The sequence below is a fragment of the Vombatus ursinus genome, unplaced genomic scaffold, assembly GCF_900497805.2.
Source record: "Vombatus ursinus unplaced genomic scaffold, bare-nosed wombat genome assembly UNPS02014171.1, whole genome shotgun sequence".
Classification (NCBI taxonomy): domain Eukaryota; kingdom Metazoa; phylum Chordata; class Mammalia; order Diprotodontia; family Vombatidae; genus Vombatus; species Vombatus ursinus.
This window is the reverse complement of record NW_020953949.1, coordinates 556,668-583,938: the sequence shown is the minus strand read 5'-3', so window position 1 is coordinate 583,938 and position 27,271 is coordinate 556,668. Positions and strand designations below refer to the sequence as shown.

Below are 27,271 nucleotides of genomic sequence, written 5' to 3'. Positions count from 1 at the left end.
CAAAAGAAGTCCACCCGTTTACTCCCACTGTGGCAAATGATGAGAGTATTTCTCAATTTACTGGCTAGAGAGAGACCTTGGCAAAATTTTTCTTGGGAACCCAGAATCTTTAATTTGTTGCCATACTTTGTGTTCAGGTTTTCTTTCCCCATCCTTTGTTCTGGGCCCCACACTCCCATGACTGAATCTTGAGCCAGGCTTGATGAAAGCAACCTAATTCCAGTTGTGAGAATAGAGATCTTTGACTTTATTTCAAAACTAATCCTTATTTAACACTCGAGTCAGATTTAAAAAAAAAAAAAAAGTGCAATATGACTACATTCTCTCAGCAATGTACAATTCTCCCACCTGGAACCTTTCTTCTTTAGTATTTTGGTGCTTTGATTGATCTGCATTGATGAGGGCACTCCATTCAATGATGCAAATTGCAGCCCATCGTTGCTGTCTCATCTTAATAATTGATTATTTTTCAGGGACTGGAAAAGTTTTCAAAAATTCTCCATTTGCTTTTACATTATAAGCCTTGTTTCTTTTATGATCAATTTGACAAATAGCTTCAGTCCTGCTCTGACCAGCGTGACCCCAGCTGACCAGTAGCATGCCCACTCTGTCTCCTAGGCTAACAGTGGAGGAACACATCTGGTTCTATGCCCGCCTAAAAGGGCTGTCGGAGAAGAGTGTAAAGGAAGAGATGGAGCAGATGGTGCTGGATGTCGGTTTGCCACACAAACTGAAAACTAAGACAAGTCAGTTGTCTGGTAAGTCCAGATATTGCCTGCACCCCCGCCCACCTCTTCACAGGAGATCAAACGAGGTATTTGTAAAGCATTAAGCACAGTGCCTGGCACATAGCAGGGACGTAGTACATACTTTTCTCTCTCTTCCCTACAGGTTCAAAGATACCAGCTAGCATCATGCTTCACGTGGCAGAGATGGGGAGGGGTGGGAGGGTGGTGGAATTCAACTCTTTTAACAACGTTCATTCCAGAGTTTATGCAAACTATTCCAAAGCTCTCCTTCATGCTTTCCCTCAACTGCTCTCCCCTTTCCTTCTTTCTTTGTCTTTTTGTTTCCCCCTTTTCCTCTTTGTTCATTCTCCAAAGAGCTGAAAGTCAGATAAGGTTTTAAATGTGAGAGTTGGAGAAGGAATTAATTTGGGAGACATTTCAGTTCTTTTTTTCCCCTTGCCTAAAAAAAGTAGTTAGCACAAACACTGGGAAGAGGACAGGTTCTCCAGTGCGTTATGTTGCTATCTGTTTCCCTGAGGCAGCTAGGTGGCACCATAGTGTGCAGAGCTGTGGCCCTGGGGTCAGGGGAGGGAGAGGGAGCGGAGGGAGAGAGAGAGAGAAAGTAAAGTAAGTACCTGGGAGAGGTAGTTGTTAGTACTATCCCCATTTTACAGGGGGGAAAATGTATCCTACTGTGTGTGTGTGTGTGTTTGTATTTATACATACTATATATACATATATGCATGGGTACATACTATACATACATACATACATAGAGGAGAGGAGGGGAGAAATACATTACTTGATTCAGTGACACTGGCCTCCTGGCAGTGCCACAAACAAGACACTCTATCTCTATCTCTGGGTGTTTTCTCTGGCTGTCCTGCATACCTGGAATGTTTTCACTTCTCTGCTCTAGCTACTGACCTCCCTGACTTCCTTTAAATCCCAACTAAAATCCTACCTTCTGCATGAAAATTTCCCCAACCCTTCTTAATTCAAGTGCCTTCCCTCTGTTAATTATTTCTCATTTATCCTGTATATAGTTTGCTTTGTATATATTTGTTAGAATGTCATCTCCTCCCTTGGAGTAGGGACTGTTTTTTGCCTCTTTTTGTATCCTTAGCAGTTAGCCTGACATATAGTAGCAACTTATGTTTTATTGAATGAATGAATATAGTATACTAGAATTATATATGTAAAGCACATAAAATATATACTAAAGTACTATCTAGAGAGTATATGTTATATACTCATATGCGTGTGCATATGCAAACACATCACTCCCATTCCCCATTATTAGCTTTTTTTTTTTTTTTGATCTTAAGGGAGAGAGCAAGACAGCTGTTAAACGTTGCAGTTACGATGCAGTGAAAATAGTTGACCCCTAAAGATGCCAACTTCTTGGTGCTAATTTCTTGCAGAGGAATCATGCTGGCCCTATCTCAGCAGTCAGGAGGGGTGGGAGGGTGTTCTTGGGTGGGCCTACATGTCCATTGTTTCTTGGCTGTGAAGTTCTAGACTATAAATTCTTTTTTCTTAATTTACTATCTATCTGCAGAGGAATGCTAAAAATCGGTGTTTCTGTTTCACAGGTGGAATGCAAAGAAAACTGTCTGTGGCTTTGGCGTTTGTTGGCGGATCAAAGGTGGTCATTTTAGATGAACCGACAGCTGGGGTTGACCCTTACTCTCGCAGAGGGATATGGGAACTGCTTCTGAAGTATCGGCAAGGTGCTTACTGTTTGATTTTTCTTGATTAACAAGAGAAATTCGGGTTTGCATGAAATGTGAATGTATCAATACAATCCTCCCTGAGTACCTGCCCAAGGCATCAGAGCTACCTTCTGCATCTCAGGAAAAATGTTGATCATCCTTTTGGAGACTTCAGGTCCCAAACCTTATAAAGGGGCTTATTTTGATGGCATCGTGTGCTATTTATGCTTTAAAAAAATGGTTTCTTGATGCTTTTTTGTTGTTGTTATGTCACTACTGTGTCCCAATGACTTCTGCCCTTCTCCCTTGCCCCTACCCTCCAACCCTTCCCTTCCAACAAGGAATAAGCCAAACAACCCAGCACATTTCCTATGCTGACAGCCTAGGCCTCCCGCTTCCCTTTGTAGCTGCAGTCCACCCCCTCTGTACTAATGAGTTAGGGAGAAGGAGGCATGCTTCATTGTCACTCTTCTGAAGTTCCGATCAATAACAGCATTCTGTCTGACTTCTGGTGTCTCTTAGTGTTGTTAATTACTTACTTTTTCACTCTTTTGGTATTTTTACTTTGCTCTGCATTCTTTTCCTGCAAGTCTGAAGTTTCTCCAAATTCTTGATATTTGTTGCATTTTATGATATGATAATATTTTATTGTATTCATATATTACATTCATTCAGTCCCTCCTCAGTCGATGGTCTTCAACTGTACTTGCAGTTCTGAGCTGCCATAATAAGTGCCAACATGACTGTTTTCATATATATATGGGACCTTTTCTTCAATCGTTGACTCTTAGATTATATACCTAGTGGTAGTATTGCTTATTACCAAGGTGCCCATGTTTTGTAATCTGTAAACTTTATTATGATGGCAGGGGTCTTATATTGCCTAGACATTTTCTCCCCCTAAGTGCCTGTGTCCTGAGCATTTTAGGTGCTTAATAAATATTGTTGAATTGTACTGAATCGGTGCCATTTTAGAAGTAGCAATAACCAGACTGGTGTTTAGGTTGGCTTGCTGCCTGCTACGTCTTCCTCCTTTCAGTGGCTTAGGATAGCATGCAGTATCACTATTTCTCTTTTGGTTTGTGTCTTGGCAGGTCGCACCATCATTCTCTCCACTCACCACATGGACGAGGCAGATATACTGGGTGACCGGATTGCCATAATTTCTCACGGGAAGTTGTGTTGTGTTGGTTCCTCTCTGTTTTTGAAGAATCAGCTGGGGACAGGATACTATCTGACCCTGGTCAAGAAGGATGTGGATTCCTCCCTCAGTTCCTGTAGAAATAGCAGCAGCACGGTGTCTTACCTGAAAAAGGTGAGTCTCCTATTCCAGGTATTAGGGCTAATGCCAAGAGTAGAAATTAAGGTCTTTTCTGTTTGATTTCTATTGCTGCCTTATTCTTTGATTTTGAGGAAAACCAGCTCCCCTTTCTGCTGCTCAGTTTTGCTTATTCTGGAATATACCAGGTCTTATGGAAGGATGTCTGCCCCAAAGGAGATCTAGAGAATTCAGGCTGACTGTGTACCAGCGAATTAAACCTATGTGGCGTGCAGTACAATGCTTCAGAGGTATAATGACTTAGGAAAAATCTTCCCAGAGCTTTGTTTTGCCAATAGTATGTGACTGCTGATGTTTGCGCTACACCCTAAAGTCTGCAGTTGAAACAGCTGCTCAGGCATAGAAAAAACGGGGATGGGGAATGAATACCCACCAGTCCTTGGCATGAGAGTAGGGAACCGTGGTATTTGGCCCAGCTTCGCTACTTGCTTGTGTATGATCTTGAATAAGCGATTTGTCTCATACTGTTTAAAATTCTTCGTATGATGTTAGGATAATTAGATTACAGAAAGGCAACAAACATTTATTCATTGTTTTTATGGGCTGGGCATCGTGGTAAGGGGTAGCACGTACAAACACAAAAACAATTCCTGCCCTCAAGGGGTTTCTTTTTCTGCTTGCTTGTATTCTTGTACAGTTATTATGGGGATTAATGAGATCACATAAGGGAAAGTGTTTATAATTCTTTGGAAGAGAGGTGTTTCCTTACTATATCTATGAGCATTACTTGCTCTCTGTTTTGCCTTTTGCCTGTTATATTTCCCATTGTAGCAACGACTTATTTTTTGAAAGTTGAAGGAAAGTCGGTAGCCTAGAGTAAATAGCCTGGTTTTGGGGCACAGCCTGTTAGCGGCTCACTGTACTGTTGAATCTGAGGCTCAGCTAGCCCGCTGGCTAGTATGGCAGCTGATTCAGTTAAACCTCTGAGGGTTGTTGACATCACCATCACTCTACTTCCTACTTGTCTGTTTGATCAGGCAACTTATCCAAATAAGGAAATTGGCTTCAGTTAACTAAATAAGACATAAAAGTTAAAAGTCAAATCAATTCCTTAAACTTACAAGTAACAACTCATCAGAAGTGAAAAAGAATAGCTTTTATTTTTAACTTGAAAACTTTACTTTTAAAAAATTAATAGACTAGAGTGATTCCCCTTGTCTAGCTTCATAAGCTTGCCCTTCTGGGTTATGACATGAGGCCGTCCTCCCCTCTTCCCCTTCTCCCACTGTCATTATTATCACACCTGCCCCTGTACTCTGACTTAGAGCCATCGTACATACTTTACCACAGAAAAAAACAAGGAAAAAGAACACTCGAGTTGGAGTCACTTACTCCTTGTGGTATCTGGGGCAAGTCCATTCACCACTTTAAAATGAAGAGGATGTACTAGATGCCCTTATTGTCCCTTCTAGCTGTGAATCTATTATTCTTTCTTTATATTTTTAAATATTTTCACTGGATGGTTAATTAACACAGTGCCTAATGTAGTAGGCACTTGATAAATACTGATTGGTTCAGGCCTGGAAATCAGTCAATCTAAGTATCATCCTTATCTTTACACCATCCTGATCTTTATATTGTCTACTTTTGGGCGAGGATTTTGTTTGTGGCTCTAAGTCTTGGTTCTTATTCCAAAAAGAGTATATGTAAACATACTGCAGTCTTGTAAAATGATAATCTCTGAAGCCTGGGGTATATGATTGAGCCACATGAAGGAGGTGCCTATTGTAGCATCTCACTAGGGCAAAACATTTTGGTTAATCTGCGCAAGGAAGCTGGTGCCAGGCCCAAAGAGAATGAAGATTTCTCCTTCCCTTATCCATCTATAGGTACGAATGTAATCCCTGCTTTCTTCTTTGTCATCAGGAGGACAGCGTTTCTCAGAGCAGCTCTGATGCAGGCCTAGGCAGTGACCATGAAAGTGACACCCTGACTATAGGTAATGTAATGACCATTTTATTCCTAACTTTGCCCTCAACAAGATTTTGTGTGAGAGCAGTCAGGCCTTGACATTCTGTGAATGTGGCTGTGTTCGGGGACTCCTTGAAAATTTTAAGTATCATAGAAAAGCATGATTTCTCAAGGATCACTTTTTTAAACCCTTCAAAGAATCATATAGTTTAGGCAATGGGGACCAGCTTTTATACTCCAAAGGGAAAAAACCAAAACTAGCAGAAAGTATCCAGCATCTGGCCTAGCTGAGAACAGTATGTTTAACCTAATTGGTATTTGGAATCAGCAATAGAGATATCTGAATTGGAGATTCTTTCTTAATAACTAGCATTTATAAAATACTTTAAGGTTTGCAAAGCACTTTACTTATATTACCTCATTTAATCTTCACAACAACCTTATGAGGTAGGTAATACTATTCTTCCCATTTTACAGATGAAGAAACTGAGATAGCAGGGTTAATGATCACACAGCTAGTCAGTGTCTGAGGAAGGATTTAAATTCAGGTCATTTTACAATTCATTTTATGGTACTTGTCAGTTGACTTCATAGCCAGGCACCATTTGCTTATACGTATTCCAAAGGGACAGATCCTTGCATGTCATTTTCCAGAATGTAAGCAAAAGGGGGGAAAAAGACATAGGTTACATGTTGCATTAAAGACCAGTAATCATGTTGACTTTTTGTTGCACTTTGGTCTCTGTAGATGTTTCTGCTATCTCCAACCTCATTATGAAGCATGTCTCAGAGGCTCGGCTGGTGGAGGACATTGGGCATGAATTAACCTACGTGCTGCCCTATGAAGCTGCCAAGGAAGGAGCATTTGTAGAGCTTTTCCATGAAATTGATGACCGACTCTCTGACCTGGGCATTTCAAGTTACGGCATCTCAGAGACCACATTGGAGGAGGTATGTTGGGCAAGGAATGTTTCTTCAGCTGTGTAAATCAGGCAGAGTAAATAATTCCAAAGACCAGGACAAAAAAAAAATCAGTGGATGACCTGAAGTTTGTTTGCTTTGGAGCTGGTCCACCCTTCAGTTCTCAGTATCCTGAGCATCTAGGAAATAGTGTCTCTGATTAACTACTTCGAGTCGGGTTTAAGTGAAAAAAACAGGAATGAAATTTATAAAAGAGGAGAATGTTAAGGGAGCTCGGTAAGAAGTTCTTTCATTACTAGGCACCTACTTTTGAGCTACCTTGTAGAGAAATGGCTGTTATGCTAGCAGAGTCCTAATTTATTCAGAGAAATGTGGAAATTAGATGGTAAAGAGTTGGTAGTCCACTTGCCGCATCCCCCATAGGCTCAGGGCATGTTTCCATTTGAACCCATTGGTATTTGAAGTATTCCTTGAAGCAAAATTTTCATTAGCATCTTTTAAAAAAGAACTCAGTTTAATAACTTTCTTCCCTTAATACTTTAAAAGGTCCACAATTTCCTTGCGGTGGACACTTGCTTCAGCAACTGAAATCATGTAACACTTTAGTATACTAGACAGTTTCAAGAGGTGTTGGCGGGCTCAGTTCAAGAGCTACCTCTTAGATAAGGCTTTTCCTGGTCGTCCCCCCCACTATACCCCCAGCTACAAGAGCTCTCTCCCAAATTTCTGGGTATATATTTTGTAGTTACTTATAGATATTCATGTTGTTTTCTCCAAATAGAATATAAGCCCCTTCAGGGCAGGGGATGTTTTATTTTTGTCTCTGTATCCCCCCCGCACTCAGCATATTGCTCAGCACATAACAAAGGCTTAATAAATGATTGTTGAATTGAGTAGTTGAACTAGGTAAACATACTACCCAACATCTGGCCATGTGGGCTTGGGAGGACTTTTCGGAGCCTGTGGTCCATTGGATTAACTGCTCAGGGTCATTCATTCTAATAATAAAATGGAGTAAGACTTTGGTGGATCTTTCACTAGTGGGACAGTGTTATTTATGGAAGCTAGGTGGCACAATGGACAGAGCTGCATATCAGGAGTCAGGAAGACAATGACTTCAAATCTTGCCTTGGACACTTAGCTATGTGACTCCCGGCAAGTTACTTAATTTTTGTCTGCCTCTGTTTCCTCATCTGTAAAGTGGGGATAACAATAATAATATCTATTTTCCAGATTTGTTGGGATCAAGTGAGTTAATATTTGTAAAGCACTTTGAAAACTTTAAAGTGCTATATAAATGTTAGCTATTACTGTTATATCAATAATCAGTAATAGGGTCTCATCTGCAAGGCCCTGACAATATGAAGTACCTATTTTCTTCATTTCTAAGATCATAGCAACATGGGACCTTAGGATTTTGCACTGGAAGGGGTCTTAGAGATCATATAACCTAATTTCTTAGGGCTTATCATGCCAGTCAATAAAATATTTTATTATAATGTTCATTGAGATGATACCATTAATAATAACTGTTTTCTAACCTCATCTTGTTTTCAGATATTCCTTAAAGTGGCTGAAGACAGTGGAGTAGATGCAGAGACCTCAGGTAGTTCCCTTAGTTTAAGTTGTATTGTCTTTCTTGCACAGTTTATTATAATTAACCTGAGCTCACTCATTTAGAATGAAAGAATTTGAGAGCTAGAAAGGAAAGACATGTTACTTTTGTCTTTAAAGTCATCCTTTTCCAAGTCCATTTCTAGTGTTTGGGGTCCAGTGTGCAATTCATTTGTAAGTAATTGGAGTAAATGAAAGTTAATGTCCCCCTCCCTCATTTTCCCCCTTAACTTCAGATGGAACCTTGCCTGCGAGAAGGAACAGACGTGCCTTTGGGGACCGCCAGAGCTGTCTTCGCCCATTTACGGAAGATGATGCTTTTGATCCCAATGACTCAGATGTGGACCCAGGTAAATATCAATAAGAGCTATCCCATATCATTTGAAACAGCATTTTTCCTCATATATACTTTTCAAAAGGTTTTCCTTGAAGGACCTCTATTACCATTTGCTTTAGATGATATTTATTGATATATTTTGAATAGGCAGCAGGTCCAATGGAACCTAAGGTTGGATTTAGGGTCAGAGAGTCTAATTTTACCACTTGCATTTCCTCATATGAAAAAATGAAGAGGTTGGACAAGATGGCCTCTTCTAAATATAGGAAATTGTGAAATTGTTGCAAAAATGGAGACATTCATTTAATGTTTGTAGACAGCCAAAATTGACTGTTTATGATTATGCTAAGTGTACATATTTTCCTTCTCATATTTTAGCATGTAAGTGGCTTGGCCAATGTCAGTAATGAATCTAATTTGTCCTGAAAACCTGAATGATGCCTAAGAATTTAACCTAGGGGCAGCTAGGTGGCGCAGTGGATAGAGCACCGGCTCTGCAGTCAGGAGGACCTGAGTTCAAATCCGGCCTAAGACCAAACACTTGACATTTATTAGCTGTGCGACCCTGGGCAAGTCACTTAACCCCAATTGCCTTTAAAAAAAAAAAAAAGAATTTAACCTAAAGACAGCAAGCAAAAATGCATCCATTAGATTGTAAGCTCCTTGAGGGCAAGGACTGTCTTTTGCCTCTTTTTATAACCCTGGTACTTAGCACGGTCAGTGCCTGGCACATAGCAGGCACTTTAGAAATGTTTATTGATTGATTTGAGACATGTATGTGTGTTCATCCAAACACCTTTATCATATGACCTTATTTTTCAGAGTTCCAAGGCATGAATATGGGGCCATTTTTTCTCTTAGCTGGGCCATGGTTTTAAGGATTGAGTTCACTGTCTTGTCTTCAAATAGAGATGAAGAACCACTGAACTCAGATCCTGTTGTAAATAGGATTGGACAGTTTGTCTTTTGTCATAAAAAATAAGCATTGCTATTTTTTTAGTTGGATTGACTTGATTAGGCTAAATGTCTGCAGAGCATCTAGCTTTGCCTGAATGCATCTTTTAACCTTCTCAACCTGATTTCCAGTCCTTGTTCAAGGACTAGAATTTTGTTGTTCTCATCATACAGAGACTGGCAGGTGGAGGCTTTTTGTTTTGTTTGACATTTTGAACTTTTCCCCATATTTTCAAGGGTGTAATTTCCCATGATAGCTCTTTATTTCAGTAGCTGTTTTTGAGGATATCAGGAATTGGAATTTGAAAAATCAAAGGTAACCAGAGAATTAAAGGAGATGAAAGGTTGTGGCATTTGACTGAGAAAAGATTACCATGGCAACCTCTGAGGTGATACCCAAGATCCTTTTCTTTCAGAATCCCGAGAGACAGACCTACTCAGTGGCATGGATGGTAAAGGCTCCTACCAGGTGAAGGGTTGGAAACTCACCCAGCAGCAGTTCGTAGCCCTTTTGTGGAAGAGGTGGCTGATTGCCAGGCGTAGCAGGAAGGGATTTTTTGCTCAGGTGAGAAACAGTGGTTCTGTGTACACCTTGGGTGGGGCAGTGAGGCATCCTTCTAGACAGCTTTTATTCTCCTTAGGCATAAGAGTCAACTGAGAGGTCTGGGAGGCTGGCTAAGTAAATCCCTCACAAAGAATGAGAGATTCCTAGATTTATGTGATCTATGACCCATACAAGCTGGAAGCCTGAGTTTTCTAGAAGTTGATGATTAGCTGTGGGCTTATTGGGGGAGGTTTGTAAGAGACAACCAGAGTCAGCCTACTACTAGCACACCATAACAATTTACACCATCTTGCCTCTTGCAGAGAAAATTAGCCAAAGTAGGAAGGAAAAAATATCCATAGGGCCTTTCCTATTAATATCGGCTTTCTTCCTTTTCCTTACCTAATGGTTTCAGATCGTTCTGCCAGCAGTGTTTGTCTGCATTGCCCTTGTGTTCAGTCTGATTGTTCCTCCTTTTGGCAAGTACCCCAGCCTGGAACTGCAGCCATGGATGTACAATGAACAATATACATTTGTCAGGTATGTGCCCCTTGCTCCAGAGAATGGAAAACCAAAGAAAATAGAAAAGCGGTACTAAGGGCCCAGAGTGGTGAATGAGGTTACAAAGTGAAATGTATCCTATCCTGCCTTACTTTGTCTCATCTCATCTGGCTGAAAGTGGACCATTGCAACTGTTAGTTTAGAGCAGAGAAGAACAATTAGCAAATCCAAATTATTTCCAAGTACACTTATCATGTCAGGATTAGGGTTTTTTGTTTTTGTTTTTGTTTTTTATGTAGGATACTATGCCTTGCTTAAAGTCCACATCTAAATGAGAATGTGATTAAATTTTCATAATTGACGCTCAACTTTTATGTCAGACTCATTGTTCAATTTAACAAACATTTTTACTGTGTGTAAAGAACTGTAAAAAACTCTTGAATATACAAAAATAAAAATAACATGATTCCTGCCCTTAAAGTGCTTACAGTTTATTTGCACAGTGGAAACATGCTACAAGTTAGAATAAATAAACAAATGCCCTTTGTAGCTGAAACTGTTGGAAAGGGTTCTGATGGTGGCAGTCAAGGCCGCTTCTTAATTTCTTAACATAATAAAACTATTTGTCATACTAGAAATGTAGTAGCTACACTCATGAATTTCCTAATTGTTATTCCTTATTGTGGACATTAGCTAGTATTTGGTCTTTAGGCAAAATGTCTACTAACAGCCTACCACTTAAAAGAAAAGAAAAAGATCAACTCTCTAGTAAGAAAACAATATTACCTATGCAGATGGAACAAGTGTGTGGAAGAGCCAGGTTAAAAGGAGTGTTAAAACCCAACAAATCTGTTAAAACTTTTTTCCTATTATATGCCTTAAATTTCTTAACCACATTTTGGCTTCAGTTCATATACTTTTTCTTTCTTTTCTTTCCTTTTTTTTTCTTTTTTGGCCAATTTTCAAATCTCTATCTGAAGGCAAAGATAGTGTTTTTGGTTATTGTCAGAGGACCACATCCTTTGTTCTGATGTGACCAACATACATTTTTATATATCCCCAGTACTCTCTGTTGCTTATAAAATCTCTTCACAGACACTGAGTCAATCAAACTTGCCATCTGTTTCCTGGGGAAGGGAAAAAACTGAATGTCCATGGACAGGAAAATAACTCCAATGTACAATTTGATGGAGTCACTTCAGATAGCCAGTATTAAAATACTAATTCTTAAGTAGCCCTTTTAAAAATTCCATAAATTTCAAAACTTGACAGAAATTTGGTACTACTTTCCAGTGTAGGATACAAGTTCTGGAAAAATAACACTTTGGTCAATTGGATTTTTATTTCTATTTTGACATTTAATCGTTAAGAGAAACATACCTGAATTCAGTTTTTATTTGGAAAACTCCATCTATCCTCTTTTGCTAACACTCATTGATGTTTTCCTATATGTTGAGTTGATTTGAGGTTTTAAGTAGTATGGATTATTTTAGCAGTTCCTTAATTAGCTTATTTCTGGTATATCTGTAGCAATGATGCTCCGGAAGATGCAGGGACTCAAAAACTCTTGGATGCTCTGACCAAGAGCCCTGGTTTTGGTACCCGTTGTATGGAAGGACAGTCAATTCCGTAAGTACCATTTTTGCAATAACAGTGTCTAGGGTTAATTAGATTCCTGTAACCTATGGTTTTCATGATGATCCATTGCCCACCAGATGGATCACATCATATTCGTCATATATTCTTAATACTTAAAAAAATTCATAGCTAAAATAACTTGTCTACTTTTCAAAGTAATAGGTATAAGAATTCTGAATTACTGAGAAGCATAGAATTATGGAAATATTGTAATTATGTTTATTGTTTCCACCCTCTTTTGCATTTAATTGACAATCTTCCTCTGTATTCCATGATCAGAAGAATTTTCCCCAATTTCTAAATATAGTGCCATCTTTTTATTGGTTGTAAGGTACAAGTTAATATGAACTCAGGTCTTCCTGACTCCACGTCCAGTGCTCTGTCCTCTGTACCACTCAGCTGCACCAAATCTTAGTTGCTTCTGATGACTGTTTTTCAGGCTTTAAATATATAAAACTAATCACTGAAGTTAATAGAAGTGTTCTGTCCTTATATCTGAGAACATAATTTTCCAATCAGTTTTGTTCAGTTGTGTAAATACCCTGTTCACACCAGTTTCTCTTCTTTCATACCTGGAATGTGGCTAATACTTAATTCAGGCAAATTTTTCTCAGTTTATTCTCTTGATAAGAACTGTCAGCCTCTGTATTGGAAAAAATTTGAAGGAAGCCAAAGTCTAAATGAAGGGAAAAAATTTTTTTTTGGTATAGGGTAGTCCTTATGAGGGTGTTCCCGCAATCAATGCAGAATGCCACCTGCGATGCATCTTTTAATCAGAGAGAGTTGCCTAGGACACCGAGAGGTTAAGTGACCTCCCCAGGGTCACATAGTCAGTTTGAGTCAGAGGTGAGACTTTGACTTTGGGTCTTTCTGACTCTGAGGTTATCTTGTTCACTTTTTGAAAATGAGTATGTTTCTTTATATCCAACCTATGTCACTTCTCATATTTTCCATATTTTTTCAAAAATCACCAGCAGTAGCTCAGCAGTTACAACTACCATTTCTTCCAGTTGCCTGAGATGTCATTTGCCTGGGCCTGGTGACTTTGAATTCATTGAAGGCTACCATGTTCCCTCTTATTACTTCCTTGCTTATCTATTATCTCCAAATCTAGGGTGTTTGGCAATTTTCCTTAGGTTCTTATTATTTCTATTTTGAAAACCCAAGTTAGTAAAGGATAAGAAGAGGAGTCGACAGTTAAAGACTCCTGGAAAATTCAGATTTCTTCCACATGCCTTTAGATTGAATTTTTCTCTTTCTTCAGGGATATGCCGTGTGAGGTAGGTGAGGATAAATGGACTACAGCTTCTGTCCCTGAGTCTGTGATGGACATGTTCCAGAAAGGGAACTGGTCAATGGAGAGCCCTTCGCCTTCCTGTGAGTGCAGTAATGACAGGATAAAGAAAATGCTTCCTGTGTGCCCTGCTGGCGCCGGCGGATTGCCTCCTCCTCAGGTCAGTTTATTTCTTCATTATCAGCCTATAATAAAACAATAGGTATGGCACACTTGTTAGTGTTTGTTAAGCGGGAAAGGATAAGATTATATCAAGGAAATTTTTTCCAGGTAGTTACTTTTGTGATCGCAGTCAAGGTGAATTATTTTAATGCTGTGAAAATATGTAGGTGTTTTAAAGGTAGTATCATTTTTTTCTTGTGTGGTACAACTGTATCTGTGTCTTAGTGTTTTCCTCTCAATCTATAGTTTACAAAAATCTACATTAAACATTTAAGAAACATCCCTTTGAGCATAATGTTTCTGCTTCTAAACCGAAGCCAGCTATTAACATCTCTTTAGAAGGTAGATTGTATCACACTCTCTTGATGAAGTGAGGGCCTTTTGGTCTTGAATATGTTGTGTGTATCTGAAAGCAATTTACCTTGGGAAGTGAGTTATCTGCAAGGAGGATCTGATAGATTTTATCACTGCCTTCACTCTGCCCATTGTGAGTTTGCTAAACTCAAGCAGAATAACTAGGAACAGTTCTTGAATCTTTAGAAAAGAAATCATGGTTGCTATTGCTTTGTATGTTAAGAAACAATCTCTGTGTTAATGGGAACTCAGTATGTAAACTATGAGGCATGAACAAATCCTCTCACATATTTCTGACCTGTCATCCCTTGTTTATTTGCACAAAATAATTACTGGGAAACCATTTCCTTTCTGCCACTTGTAGCATAACCTATTGAGTTTAAAGGCTAGGGGGTAGTTCATAGCTAAATAAAGTGGGGGCAGCTAGATGGCGCAGTAAATAGAGCACTGGCCCTGGAGTCAAGAGGACCTGAGTTCAAATCTGGCCTCAGACACTTGACACTTACAAGCTGTGTGACCCTGGGCAAGTCACTTAACCCAATTGCCTAGCCAAATAAGTAAATAAATGAATAGGGTGGACAAAATGGAGCAGTAGACCCCATTTTATGGTGCCTTCCCTCTATTAATTATCCTCAAGTTAACTTGTACATTCATAGTTATTTACATGCAGTGTCCCTACTAGTCCCCATGGTTTTTCTTTGATTCCTCAGCCTCATGATGGGAGCGATGAAATGTCTTTTGGCTTGCATTCATTTGTTTGAGATTTTACACCTGATTGAGAACTACATGGGGAAAGGTCTTTTGCCTTTGAATCCTCATTGCTTAGTAGAGTCCCTGGCATGTAGTAGGTGCTTAATAAATGCTTTTGGCTACTGACTGACTTGATTATCGGCCTGAATGCGCTGCTGCAATGGCAATCTCCTTTGACCCTTGCTGTATAATTACAAGAAGTCCCCAAATCTCATAACTGTATTCTTCAGTAATGTGTCCATTTTCATGATATAGTGTTCAGTTTCAACTAATTGTTATTACTGAACAGTAAAGATGATTGTATTTGATCTGACAGAGAAAACAAAATACATCTGACATCCTTCAGAACTTGACTGGAAGAAACATATCAGACTATCTGGTGAAGACCTATGTCCAGATCATAGCAAAAAGGTGCTTGTTTTATAATTTATGTTCCTTACTTATTAGAAATTATTAAGAGAAACCTTTTCTCATAGAATAGAGTGGAGAGGGGAGGAAAACCACATTTGCTGTATGGTGGTATGCTTGATAACTTGTTAAGATGTGATCCCAAAGTCAGTTAGATGATATGCAGTGATGTGTTTTCAATTAATTGCTCACATTTCTATATCAGTTTACATGCATTGCCCTATTTGGCCTTCATAGCAATACCATGAGCTATATAATTCAGGGATGGGGAACCTGCAGCCTTGAGGGCCACATGTGTCCCTTTAGGTTCTCAAGTGCGGCCCTTTGACTGAATCCAAACTTCGTAGAACAAATCTCCTTAATAAAAGAATTTGTTTTATAAAACTCAGTCAAAAGGTCCTACCCAAGAACCTCGAAGGCCACATGTGGCCTCCAGGCCTAAGGCCCCAGGTTGCCCACCCCTGGTACGGGTATTGTGACTTGCCCCAAGGCCATGCATCTACTAAGTGGAAGAACCAGATTTTGAATATAGGTCTTGAGATCCCACATTACCTTTCTAGGGAGTGCTTTTTAGTTGTTTTTTTTTTTTCAAGTAACTGTAATTAAGAGCTGAAAGCTCAAATGACTGAGAGGTCAGAAAGAGATAGAGATTTAGATTTTCAGCATCCTCATGCATTTCTGAAGTAGCTGTTTGCAAATTCAACATTCTTTTGCAGGGAAAAAAAGCAGTCTTTTTAAATCACATGATTAGGACTATTGTAAGTACTGTCTTTGTAAAATAAAAATGTCCAGGCATTATAGATTAATTTGGTACATTAATCATATAACAAAGGACACAGTTTGTAAGCTTAACAAAAAAGAATGACATTATGATTATTGACTTCCATTCCCTCCTCTTGCTGCTTTCTTATCCCCTAAGTTTTCTTTTTCCCTTCCCCTTCCATCTTCTCTCCTCTTTGGTTAGTATTCTGCTATTCAATTTACTCACTTCTCACTGGCAGGAACAGTGTCAGAGTCTTTGAAATTATTTTTGTTTCTTTTGTTTTTTGCAGCTTGAAGAACAAGATCTGGGTAAATGAATTTAGGTAAGTCTGTGACTTTTTTTGCTTTGTCATTGGTTTTTTTTTTTTTTGATTCCTCAGCCTCATGTTGGGAGAGGTGAAATGTCTTTTGGCTTGCATTCATTCGTTTGGAATTTTACACCTGATTGAGAACTACATGGGGAAAGCAGAAAGTGTGAGGGACGTGGGATGAACGAACAATGTGAATTCCTCTTATTATGTGAAATTAAACCATAGATGCATACTCTAGAGCAGGAATGTCAAACTCAAAGAGAAATAGAGGCCACTCATCAATGTGTATAAGGTTTTCTGTGGCCACGTATTGATGTAATATTGTCTTATGTTTTCTTGTATTTTAATTTATTTTGTAAAATGTTTTCCAAGTACAATTTAATCTGGTTGGGCATTAATTAAATCAGGAGTGTTGTGGACTTCATGTGGCCAGGAGCCACATATTTGATACCTTTAATCTAAAGGTCTGCAAAGAGCATAAAGTTTGGAGTGCCTGGCCAGCTCTGACTGTACATCTCAAATATAAAGTTATCTCCCTTTCTCCTGCAACCCCAGTGAGTTTATATATAGACCTTACAAACTTTTGACTTCAGGTTTGGCAGGAAAGATGGTGTTGTGAGGTGTTAAGTCGTCAACTAAGTCTAGTTGTATTTTACCCCCAGAGGCCAGATGAGTTGTCACAGTCCCAAGGGATTTGAGAGTTGAGGGTCAGAGTTAGCAGTGATTGCACAAGGTTCCAAGATGCTCAAAGAAGAGTTCAGGGTCACTTTTGAGCTTCAGGTCCAGGATGTTCTTAGGTGGGGAAAAAGCTGTAATAAGCTTTGGCCATTCTGAGCTTTGAAGGAGAAGGTAGAGAAGGGAAGAGGCCAAGAAAAAATAAAAAGGGACAGTGGGGAGGGCTTTTTGGCATGCTTTGAACTGATTCAGAAGTGGGTGGAAAAATTGGCACTGCAGATAGGAGACATGGTGCCAGGATCCTTCTCACTAGCCTCCTTCCCATTTCTTCCCTGAGCACTGGTGAGTTTATTCCTACACACCTGTACTGAGTAGACAAACTCTTGGAGTGTCTTTGGGATCCATGTTACTAGGCATGAGCCAAAGGCCTATCTCTAACTCCAAGACTAATGTAGAATAGAATGCATCCCAGCCTGCCAACTTCCAGGCTTGCTCAGGTCCCTAAAGGCAGACCACTTGGCCCTTAGGGGCAAGGGAATACATTTTCCCATTTTCTCCTTATACCTCAGGATTCTAATTCTGGAGTTACATGTTTACCTGAATTCTCTGAATTTCTCTAATTCCCACCCTCACCCATAAAAGCTTCATAAAGTAAACTGAGAGGAGATATAATTTAGAGTGAGCCTAACTTGCAGATTGCATTACAATTCTGGTTTTGGATTACTTTGAGGAGGAAGCAATCCCAAATTTAAACATAAATTATGAAGACTGTTTGGGAGTGAGGAACACATTGCAACTGTTTAGGCCATCTTTAAAGAACTGTCTGATTTTTTTTTTCAAGATATGGTGGCTTTTCATTGGGTACCAGTAATGTGCGTGGATTACCTCAGAACAATGAAATTAATGTTGCCATCAACCAAGTGAAGAAACTCTTTCAGCTGACCAAGGTATGGCATACTATGGCATGTCCCAAATCATGCCTGGAAAATGTCTAATGCTGTGTATTGGCATATGCATTGGCAAGTCATGTTATAGACAGAGGTGATAACTGGGTAACATTGTCATTCATTGTGAGGAAACATGCCAGATATGGTCATTGAGACGAATAAATCTCTCTGCCAATTGCCTAGATGGACATTAACCAAATCCCCCCCCCCCCAAGATTGTGGATTGGTGCCAGCTGGCTTCAAACTGCCTCACATGGCTCCTCCCCTATCCTGCCCCATCTTTCACCCTTTGTTCCTAGGCAGGAAAACATGAGATTGGAACAAGCTCTATAGACCCAGTATCTAAGGCTGGAGAGACACTGATAATAAAATAACATCATAAACAAATCAGAATAGTTTGGGCATTTGCGAGTTAACACCAAGAGTGGGAGGGGGGAAAGAGAGCAGGAAAAGAGTTTGGGACTGTATCAGCCCAGAGAAAGAAGTTATCTTCTTTCCTGGCCAGCCGGGAGTGCTAGGTCCCTGGTTAGAGGCAGAGTCTTTATCAAGCCAAATAAAGTGCTGAGCTTTGCTTCACTCTAACCTGTGTCTTGCCTTTACCTCTCAGCACCTATCCAAGTGGACCAGCAGTTTCCTATATTGAGGCCAAAGGAGAATCTCTTGATTTAAATCAAAAGTCCTTGAACCTCTGTCAAAAATAGTTGGTGATTAATTTCCCAGATAATCCGATTATATGAATCTGCCCAGTAGGGGGAAAAAAGGCAAACTGTATTTTAAAAAGCCATTCCTAAAACAGTGGCCAACTATGAAGAAAATGTGATTATTTTCTTTTTCAGTTGGCTTTTGTCCTTGATTTGGTATAAAGCATAGGTTCACACTCAAACGTGCATGTAAAACCCGAGAATGGAGCAATCGAAGGTTAACTTCAGGGCTGCCTGACCTCCCAATTAGTGCCTTCTGAACCCTAGCATTGGCTTGTGCCACTGGTGCCCTTCAGGAATGGTGGCACTCATAGAGCCATGGTAGCTGTCAACACCAGCCAGCCTACTCCAAATGTGTTCAGTTACCAAAACAAGGTGCAGTATTTTAAAGTGCACAAGGCTGTTGCATGTGTATTCCCCTTCATAAGTTTGTGTATTTTCCATAGTTTTCAGGTTAATGAAGAGAATTAAGTCAATCTAGGCAAATCTTTAAAGTGTTTTTGGGGAGATGGGGGTTGGGAGGGCAGTCTTCTGCAGTCTCAGGGCAGTGTGGAGTAGTGGAGACAAGGCAGGCCTTGGAGTTCAGAAGTCAAGGGGTCAAGTCTCGCCTAGGACACATACTAGCCATGTGACCATTAACATCTTGGTTTCCCAGACAACTCCCTTAACACTATAAATTATAGATAAGTGATCTATCTCCATTAGCAGAGGGAAATCTCACATCAGAAGTTCTTTAGACTGGTAAAATTAAATCTAGACGAAAAAGAAAATAATATAAAATAACACTTACAGATAGCTGCCTATTTACTCTTTATGAAGGTAAAACATTCCATGCCATTATGAAATGTAACATTTGGTTTTGTGTTTGTTCTTTGCCATTCATAGGGCAGTTCTGCAGATCGATTTCTCAACAGCTTAGGAGGCTTCATGACAGGACTGGACACCAAAAATAATGTCAAGGTAAATCCCCAACATGGCCATGATACCTGCTAGCCTCATGAGAACTCTAGGCCAAATATTACCCTCCCTCAGATAATGAGGTTGAGTAAGGCTGTTCTTAAGAGGAAAGGACAGATTTGTGACTCCACCTTGTAGGCAAGTAGGTGTCATGGTGGCTAAAGTGGTAGGTTTGGTATCAGGAAGACCTGAGTTCAAATCTAGCCTCAGACACTTACTAGCTGTATGAACCTGGGCAAGTCAGTTAACCTCTGCTGCTTTGGTTTCCTCAACTATAGAGAGAATAATAGCACCTACTTCCCATATTTGTTGTGAGGATCAAATGAGATAGTATTTGTAAAAGCACCTAGCAACAAGACCTGGCAGTCATAGATGCCTACTAAATGCTTCTTCCCTTTCCTCCCTTCCCCTGCATGATAGCTGTTTGTAATACATTTTTTTATGATTTTTATATGGAAATTGGGTATAAATGTCCAATTCTGGGAGTGGGTTGCTTGAAAGAAGTTAGTTCAAAGTCGGCATTTTTGTCTTTTAGGTGTGGTTCAATAACAAAGGTTGGCATGCCATTGGCTCCTTCCTGAATGTCATCAATAATGCCATCCTCAGAGCCAACTTACCCAAGGGAGAGAATCCCAGCAGCTATGGCATTACTGCTTTTAATCACCCTCTGAATCTGACCAAGCAGCAACTCTCTGAAGTGGCTTTGTAAGCTTTGGGGATGGAAGAGAGTATTGGGGAGGCGGGCTTCATTCACCCATTTAATTTGTCCCATATTTATCAAATACTTACTAAGTGGAGGCACTATCATAACCTCTGGGGGAAGATAGAAAGATAAATAATTAATTCATAGTCCTGGCCATCATGGAGTTTACAGCTCTGGGAGAGTATTTGACATGTGAAAGTGATTCTAATACAAAGTAGAATGTGATGAGAGAGAGGAAGAGAGAATGAGTGCTTCATGAGGTGTGAGAGGGAAAGATCATTTTCAAATTGAGGGATGAGGGAGAGGCATTTGAGCTAGGTCTTGAAGGATGGATAGGATTTCAACAGGTGTGAGGATTTTGAGGAAGTATGGAAAGAGCCATATGAGTGTAATAAAGAGGGAGGACAAAAGCATAGATACAGCAAAAAAAAAAAAAAAAATCACGGGATATGGACAAGGAATGTGAGTAGTAGTCTAGTTTGACCAGAGTACAGAGTCCATGGTAGACTGTTGTTTGAAATAAGGCTGGGACCTCTCCCATATGGTAGAATCCTTAAGGGCGCAGGGATTATGCCAATTAAAATTTTTATGTCCCTATAACTTAGCACAGTGCTATGGCACATATAGTAGGTATTTTAATAATTTTTCAAATTTTAATTTAGTTGGTATTCAAAGAGCCCGATGATTTTGAGAATAATTTCCAAAGTATTATTGGGTTACATGGTTTAATTTATGATTTCAAACACCCAATTGAATCTCTTCCTAGTCTGATGGATCCTTTGAAATGTTTTTTTCAGGATGACTACTTCAGTAGATGTCCTTGTCTCCATCTGTGTGATCTTTGCAATGTCCTTCGTCCCAGCCAGCTTCGTCATCTTCTTGATCCAAGAGCGTGTCAGCAAAGCTAAACATCTACAGTTCATCAGTGGTGTAAAACCTGTCATCTACTGGCTTTCTAACTTTGTCTGGGATATGGTAAGAGCATGGTGTGAAATCGCTCATTTGGGGTACTCCACAGTGCATGGCAGGAATCAATATTGTAGGAAAATAATAAGATTAAAAAGAAATGCCCAGAAGGAAAATAAAGCAACTGCATAGTCTCTTACTCTGTTTCATCATGTTAAATTATCACTGAATATATGATGTTATGCTAAGAGCCTTGATTTGGAGTCAAAAAAAACCTAAGCTTAGTAAGTTTAATCATAGGACCTTGGGCAAGTTACTTCACTGTACCTCCTCCAACTCCACATCTTTCTTGTGCCTTAGTATCCTTCTTTGTAAAGTGGAGTAGTTGGACTTGATCTCTGAGTTCTTATCTAGCTATGTGTATTTGATACAAGGAATTTTTTTTTTCGTCAATGGAATGGCCAGAAGTGGGGGAGAGAAAATAGAGTTCTGTTCATTACAAAATTTTAAAATAGGTTGGAGGGTGCTACAGATGTGGAATATTGCATGCACTTTTAGGTGAGGTCTCTGTATTATAGTTTTGTTTAAATTTTTTATTTTGTGTTGCAAGAGACTTCCAATGGCATGGGGGGGGAGTAAGTTAGTATTCGTATTGTGAAAATGAAACATGCCTATAAAACTTTAAAAAAAGATCTCCACGTTATATTTCTGTTAATGCAGCCAAATTGCATTAGCTGGGTTACGTAGTTGGCTTATATTGGGCTTGAGATCCACACTTCCAGTTTTTTTCAAGTATGTTGTTGTCTGTTCATATTACCCCCATTTTGTACTTTTGCAGTTGATTTTCAGAACTTACATGCAGGACTCTTTATCCCTGTCGAATTTCCCTTTTAGTCAAGTCCATTATTCCTACCTGTTGCGATTTTTTTTTTGTATCTTGAAATTTTTGCATTTCACCTCATGTAGTAGATATTCCTCCCAGCCTTGTGTTAGCTTCAGATTTGTAAAGTATGTCTTCCATGACTTTATCCAAGTTTCTCATCAAAATATCAAATATTACAGGCCCCAAAGACTTACCATATTACAAATACCATAAATCATAAAATATCACAGACATATGATATTTACTACAAGTTCAACATCGATTCATTTATTCAACCATCTTTCAATTTTTCCCAACCTAAGTAAATAGGTTCTAACCATCATTAAGTTAAAATTTTTCAATTTCAACGTCTGAACACATTCAAGACACAGATTTTGAAATTGACCTTTTCACAGTGATATAATTCTGCTGCTAGTTTTATGGGCACTTTTTAATAGGCTCATTTTACAGAGAACACAATATCATTAAGAAACACATTTATTCTGGGATTTAGAAGATCTCGATTCGAGCCTTGGCTCACATATCTGATAATTAAGTTACCTTGAGTAATTTAGGTCCCCTATCTGAGCCTCAGTTTCTACATCTAGAAAATGAGAATAATAATATCTGCCCTACCTACCTCATCGTGTTCCTGGGAACATAAAATTAAATAATGAATGTGAAATTGTAAAGGATAAGGTGCTGTGTAAATTAAATGTAAGGGTATTGCTATTTTTATAATTACGTTAACTGTAATGTGGCATTATATTATTACTTTAGAAGATTTGTGAATTCATAGGTATGGGTATAGATGTGAGTACAACACAAAACAGTGTAGACCCTTCCATGTCTTAGTAGTCAGACTTCAAGAATTTATATGCTTCCCTAATTCCTAAGAGAATTCATTAAAACAGAAAATTATTATTATTAACCATGGTCAAATGACAACTTATTGTTGCTAATATCAATAATAATAATTTATTTTCTGCCAATTAAAAGGAAGGTCTTGAAACTTAAAACTCATCCTTCAGTAGGTATATGCAGTGTAACATTTAGGAAAAAAATGTTAGAAAGATAGAAACGACATGAAATTTATGAGATCGTCCAAGGGTAAAGTACTTGTCAGAATTTATTGCCTAATACCTCTATTAATACCATTCATCTCCAGTTATTCTCAGATATGTTTAGTTCCCCTTTATTATCATCAGAGAGAGAAGGTTTGGATATAGTTGTAGAGCTAAGGATGAACTCTTATTTTATCTTTTTTTTTCCTTTCAGTGCAACTATGTGGTACCTGCTACGTTGGTCATCATCATTTTCATCTGCTTCCAACAAAAGTCCTATGTGTCTTCCACCAACCTGCCTGTGCTGGCTCTGCTTCTCTTACTTTATGGGTAGGAATTTTAGGTCTAGAGTTTGAAGAATGAAGAGTAACTGAAACAAGACATAATGCTTAATCTTATCGTGTTTTGTGCCTTACCAGGTGGTCAATAACCCCTCTGATGTACCCAGCCTCCTTTGTGTTCAAGATCCCCAGCACAGCTTATGTGGTCCTCACTAGTGTGAACCTCTTCATTGGGATTAATGGAAGTGTGGCCACTTTTGTCTTAGAGCTCTTCACGAACAATGTGAGTGTTGCAATTCCTTTAGGAGTTACCACCATTTTGATTGCAGATACCTGAGGGGTTGTTGTGATTATCATAGAGGAAGTGTTGCATTGTGGAACAGATGGTGACCCTGGAAGACCTTGGTTCAAGTCCCATCTCTGACACTAGTTGAGTGACCATGGTCAAATCACTTTGCTTCTGTGATCCTCAGAATCTTCATCTGTAAAATGGGATGATAATGCCTGTAGTGCTTACCTCAGAGGGATGTGTTGAAGCTCAAATGAGATAATGTGTATGTGAAGTACTTTGCAAAATTTAAACCACTAGGTAAATGGTGGTTGTTATTATTATTACCTAAAACATGTGTTTGGATATTTGAATAACCAAATTAATGAGATTATGTATCCTTAGAAGTATTGAGTGTTTGAAAAGATACCAATATTTGCTTTAGAATGTACTCTGATATCATGAATTAAAGCAAAGCTGATAACGTTATGAGGTACCATCCCATCTATCTGGGTGAAATTTCCTTAGGAAATAATAAGAGCTTACAGTTATATAATACTTGATTCAAAATCACTCTCTCCCAATAGCCCTGATAGATGGTACAGGTAGTATTACATCCCATTTTACAGATGAAGAAACTGTAAGCTCAGAGAGGTTGAACAACTTGCCTATGGTTTGACACCCAGTACGTGGCAGAGGTCACCCCCACATCTCCTGATTCCCAATCTGATTCTCTTTCCTTTATTCTTGGGGGTCAAGTTTTCCCGATAGCTAGAAGTCCTTTTAATCAAGACTTTTCCATTTCAGCCTATTTTAATGGAAATAAATCTAATTTCCTGCCTTCAGAGACAAAGTACATTGGAACACCATTTAACTTTTTTTTTTAATAACTGGTCATCATTTTGGACATAAGCCATTGTATTTTTCTCTGTAGCAATGGTAATCATTGGGCCCATTGAGGTTTGTAGGGCTAGTTATCACTATATTAATGGTCCTACCTAGGCTGCTAAACTTTTGAGCTGTTTCTTTTCTCTCTCTCTCTCTTTTTTTTCTTTTTGGGAAAGTTGAGATTAAATGACTTCTCCGGGGTCATACATCCAGTAAGTGTCTGAGGCCGGATTTGAAATCAGGTCCTCCTGACTCCAGGGCTGGTGCTGTAGCCACTGCGCTACCTAGCTGCCCCTTTTTGAACTGTTTCTGCTTTTTGTAGTTTGCATATCTATGTCTTTCCTTGTTCACAAGTCATCTGTTGTTACTTCTGTCTCTTGCCTGTGTTCCTTTCTTTTTGCCTTTGATCCATTCTGATTTTGTTACCCAGAAGTCCTGTAACACAAAACTTGTTCAACTTAAGTGTAGTAGAAGAGTAGATTCTAAGTGAGGACTTCTCTTGTGAGTAAAATGAATAAGTTTTGGAGCATGCATTTTGTCACGTTCATTTTGGCTGCGTGGAAGCTTTTCATTTGTTTTTTTCTTATTCTCAGTTGTGTTCTGGATAAGTAGCATGCCAGTTATTGTAGACACTGTCTTTGGCATAGCCTTTGAGAAGCCTGGTCCCCTCTCTACCATGATGATGCAATGGAATGTCACTCCAAAAATGGACTTGGAATGTGTATCAGAATGGAATTATAGCAGAATATACACAAACCACTGGCTAAATGTCCACAATTTCCAACTTGTATGCATTTTGTCCTACCTAAGGCATTCTTCTGAACTCTCCAAAGGATATTTCTTATTTCATCAACTATGATTGCTAATGCTTTTTGGTAACTGAAATCGGAGATTTGCATTAATATAATAGAATCTCAAAGTTTAGAAGGGACTTCAAAGGTCACATACTCCACCTTGGACCTGAATAAGACTTTCATCTCCCAAACAAGTGGTCACCTAACCTCTACTTGAGAGCCTCCAGTGAAGGGGAACTTGATACCCCCAGAGCAGTCCATTCTATATTTGGATAACTCTTAATTGTTAGAACAAACATTCCCTAATACTGAGCTGAAATTTGTCTCTCTGCATTGCTCCTAGTTCTTCCCTCTGGAGCCAAGTGGAACAAATTAAATTTCTCTTTTTGGTGATAGCTGTCTTCAAATACTTGAAGCTGCAAATGCTTGAAGACAGCTATCACATCTTTTGTAAGTCATCTTTACTTTAGCTTAAACATCTCCAGTTCGTTCGACTACTCTCAGGCAACAGATCTGCTTTTTATTCCAATTTTATAGCTGCCAAATGCTACTGATAACAGTTTTTTTTTTTGTGTGTGTGTGTGTGTGTGTGTATGTTTGTTTTAACAGAAGCTCAACAATATTAATGATATCTTGAAGTCTGTGTTTCTGATATTCCCTCACTTTTGTCTGGGCCGGGGGCTAATTGACATGGTGAAAAACCAGGCAATGGCTGATGCTCTAGAAAGGTTTGGTAAGTGAATATTCTTGATATACCCTTCACTTCTGCATATTAACATTAGTAGCCTTAGGGCATTACCACTTTCTTGCCTTCATCTTTGAACAACAAATCCAAGTTTTATTTCCTGTATTTGGGCTTTATTTCCTTCATCAGCAGGTGATATCCTAATTTTACTAGATTGTTCATACCATTTATACCTGTCCCCTCTCCATGACCCTGTATCCAGCACTCAGAAGTGAGGTGGCATATTGGGTGTAAAAGCATAAACCTTTTAATGAGAAAAATACTGGATCCTGTCTGGGCTCAGTGTGTTGATACTATTGAGTGTGCTTGTTCAGTCTATAAGAAAGGCAGGCAAGCCCTCATTTTTGAGACTTGAAGCTACCTCAGGAAAGGACAAATAAGAGAAGAAACACTTTAAAGTCAGACAAATCAAAAACTAATGTTAACGCAGAAAACTATTTGTTGTCTATTACATGCTCTGTAAAGATAATTCATTGTGGCTTTGTGGATTCTCTTACATCTCTCCATATTTATTCACTGGCTTCATAATTAAAGCCTCGCAAAGAGGGGGACTTCTTGGAGTCAAGATGGTGGAGTAAGCACAAATCACAGTAACTCTCCCATACTCACCTCCAAACAACCATAAAATAGCACCCTAAAACAAATCCTGGAACAGCAGAACCAGCAAAAAGATGTGAAAACAGTCTTTTAGCCCAAGAAATTTTGGAAGATTGGCAAAAAGGGTCTGTTTCACTCAGGCAAAAGGGGGAACATAGTCCGGGTCAGGAAACATCCAGTAAGCCAACAGCAAACGGGAGATCCTGAGCTCTGGTACAGTGGAGCAGGCAAATGCCCATACCAGGGCTTCCCCACATGCCTCATTATAGCCAGGGGAATGGGCAGACTCCAGTTCCAAGAACGGCTACGTGCTTCAGCTCAGGCCTGGGCAAATAGGCAGCTGCCAGCAGCCAGAGAGCCCTGTGTTTCTGTGGAGCCCCACCAGCCTCAGCACATGCCAGACACCAGCAGTAGGATCTCAGCTCAGCACCAGGTAAGCTGCCAGACCCCTCTGGCTGCCAGCAGTGCCAGCTACCCACCAAGCCACTCCCTCAGCATAGCACCAGACACGAAGTTTCCTCATGGGCCTCAGGGCATCATCAGTGCAGCACCAGGTAAACAGCCAGGGCCTGCAGCCCCTGGCACAAGAAGCCTAAAACAGTGCCTCTTACACCTCAGGAGCAGAGCTCAAATTTAAAAG

General features: G+C 39.4%; 1 protein-coding gene across 1 annotated transcript in view; it reads left to right on the top strand.

The window, feature by feature from the left end:
- Nucleotides 1–27,271, top strand: part of ABCA1 (ATP binding cassette subfamily A member 1) — a 161,060-nt gene that overhangs the window by 113,756 nt on the left and 20,033 nt on the right. The window contains exons 21-40 of the mRNA XM_027859777.1: nucleotides 619–758; nucleotides 2,324–2,461; nucleotides 3,538–3,758; nucleotides 5,649–5,721; nucleotides 6,442–6,644; nucleotides 8,172–8,220; nucleotides 8,465–8,578; nucleotides 9,936–10,084; nucleotides 10,479–10,603; nucleotides 12,095–12,193; nucleotides 13,467–13,656; nucleotides 15,079–15,173; nucleotides 16,223–16,255; nucleotides 17,760–17,865; nucleotides 19,452–19,526; nucleotides 20,059–20,228; nucleotides 21,024–21,201; nucleotides 23,273–23,388; nucleotides 23,478–23,622; nucleotides 25,899–26,022. Coding sequence (XP_027715578.1) covers nucleotides 619–758; nucleotides 2,324–2,461; nucleotides 3,538–3,758; nucleotides 5,649–5,721; nucleotides 6,442–6,644; nucleotides 8,172–8,220; nucleotides 8,465–8,578; nucleotides 9,936–10,084; nucleotides 10,479–10,603; nucleotides 12,095–12,193; nucleotides 13,467–13,656; nucleotides 15,079–15,173; nucleotides 16,223–16,255; nucleotides 17,760–17,865; nucleotides 19,452–19,526; nucleotides 20,059–20,228; nucleotides 21,024–21,201; nucleotides 23,273–23,388; nucleotides 23,478–23,622; nucleotides 25,899–26,022 — 2,543 coding nt within the window. The remainder of the gene's footprint in view (nucleotides 1–618; nucleotides 759–2,323; nucleotides 2,462–3,537; nucleotides 3,759–5,648; nucleotides 5,722–6,441; nucleotides 6,645–8,171; nucleotides 8,221–8,464; nucleotides 8,579–9,935; nucleotides 10,085–10,478; nucleotides 10,604–12,094; nucleotides 12,194–13,466; nucleotides 13,657–15,078; nucleotides 15,174–16,222; nucleotides 16,256–17,759; nucleotides 17,866–19,451; nucleotides 19,527–20,058; nucleotides 20,229–21,023; nucleotides 21,202–23,272; nucleotides 23,389–23,477; nucleotides 23,623–25,898; nucleotides 26,023–27,271) is intronic.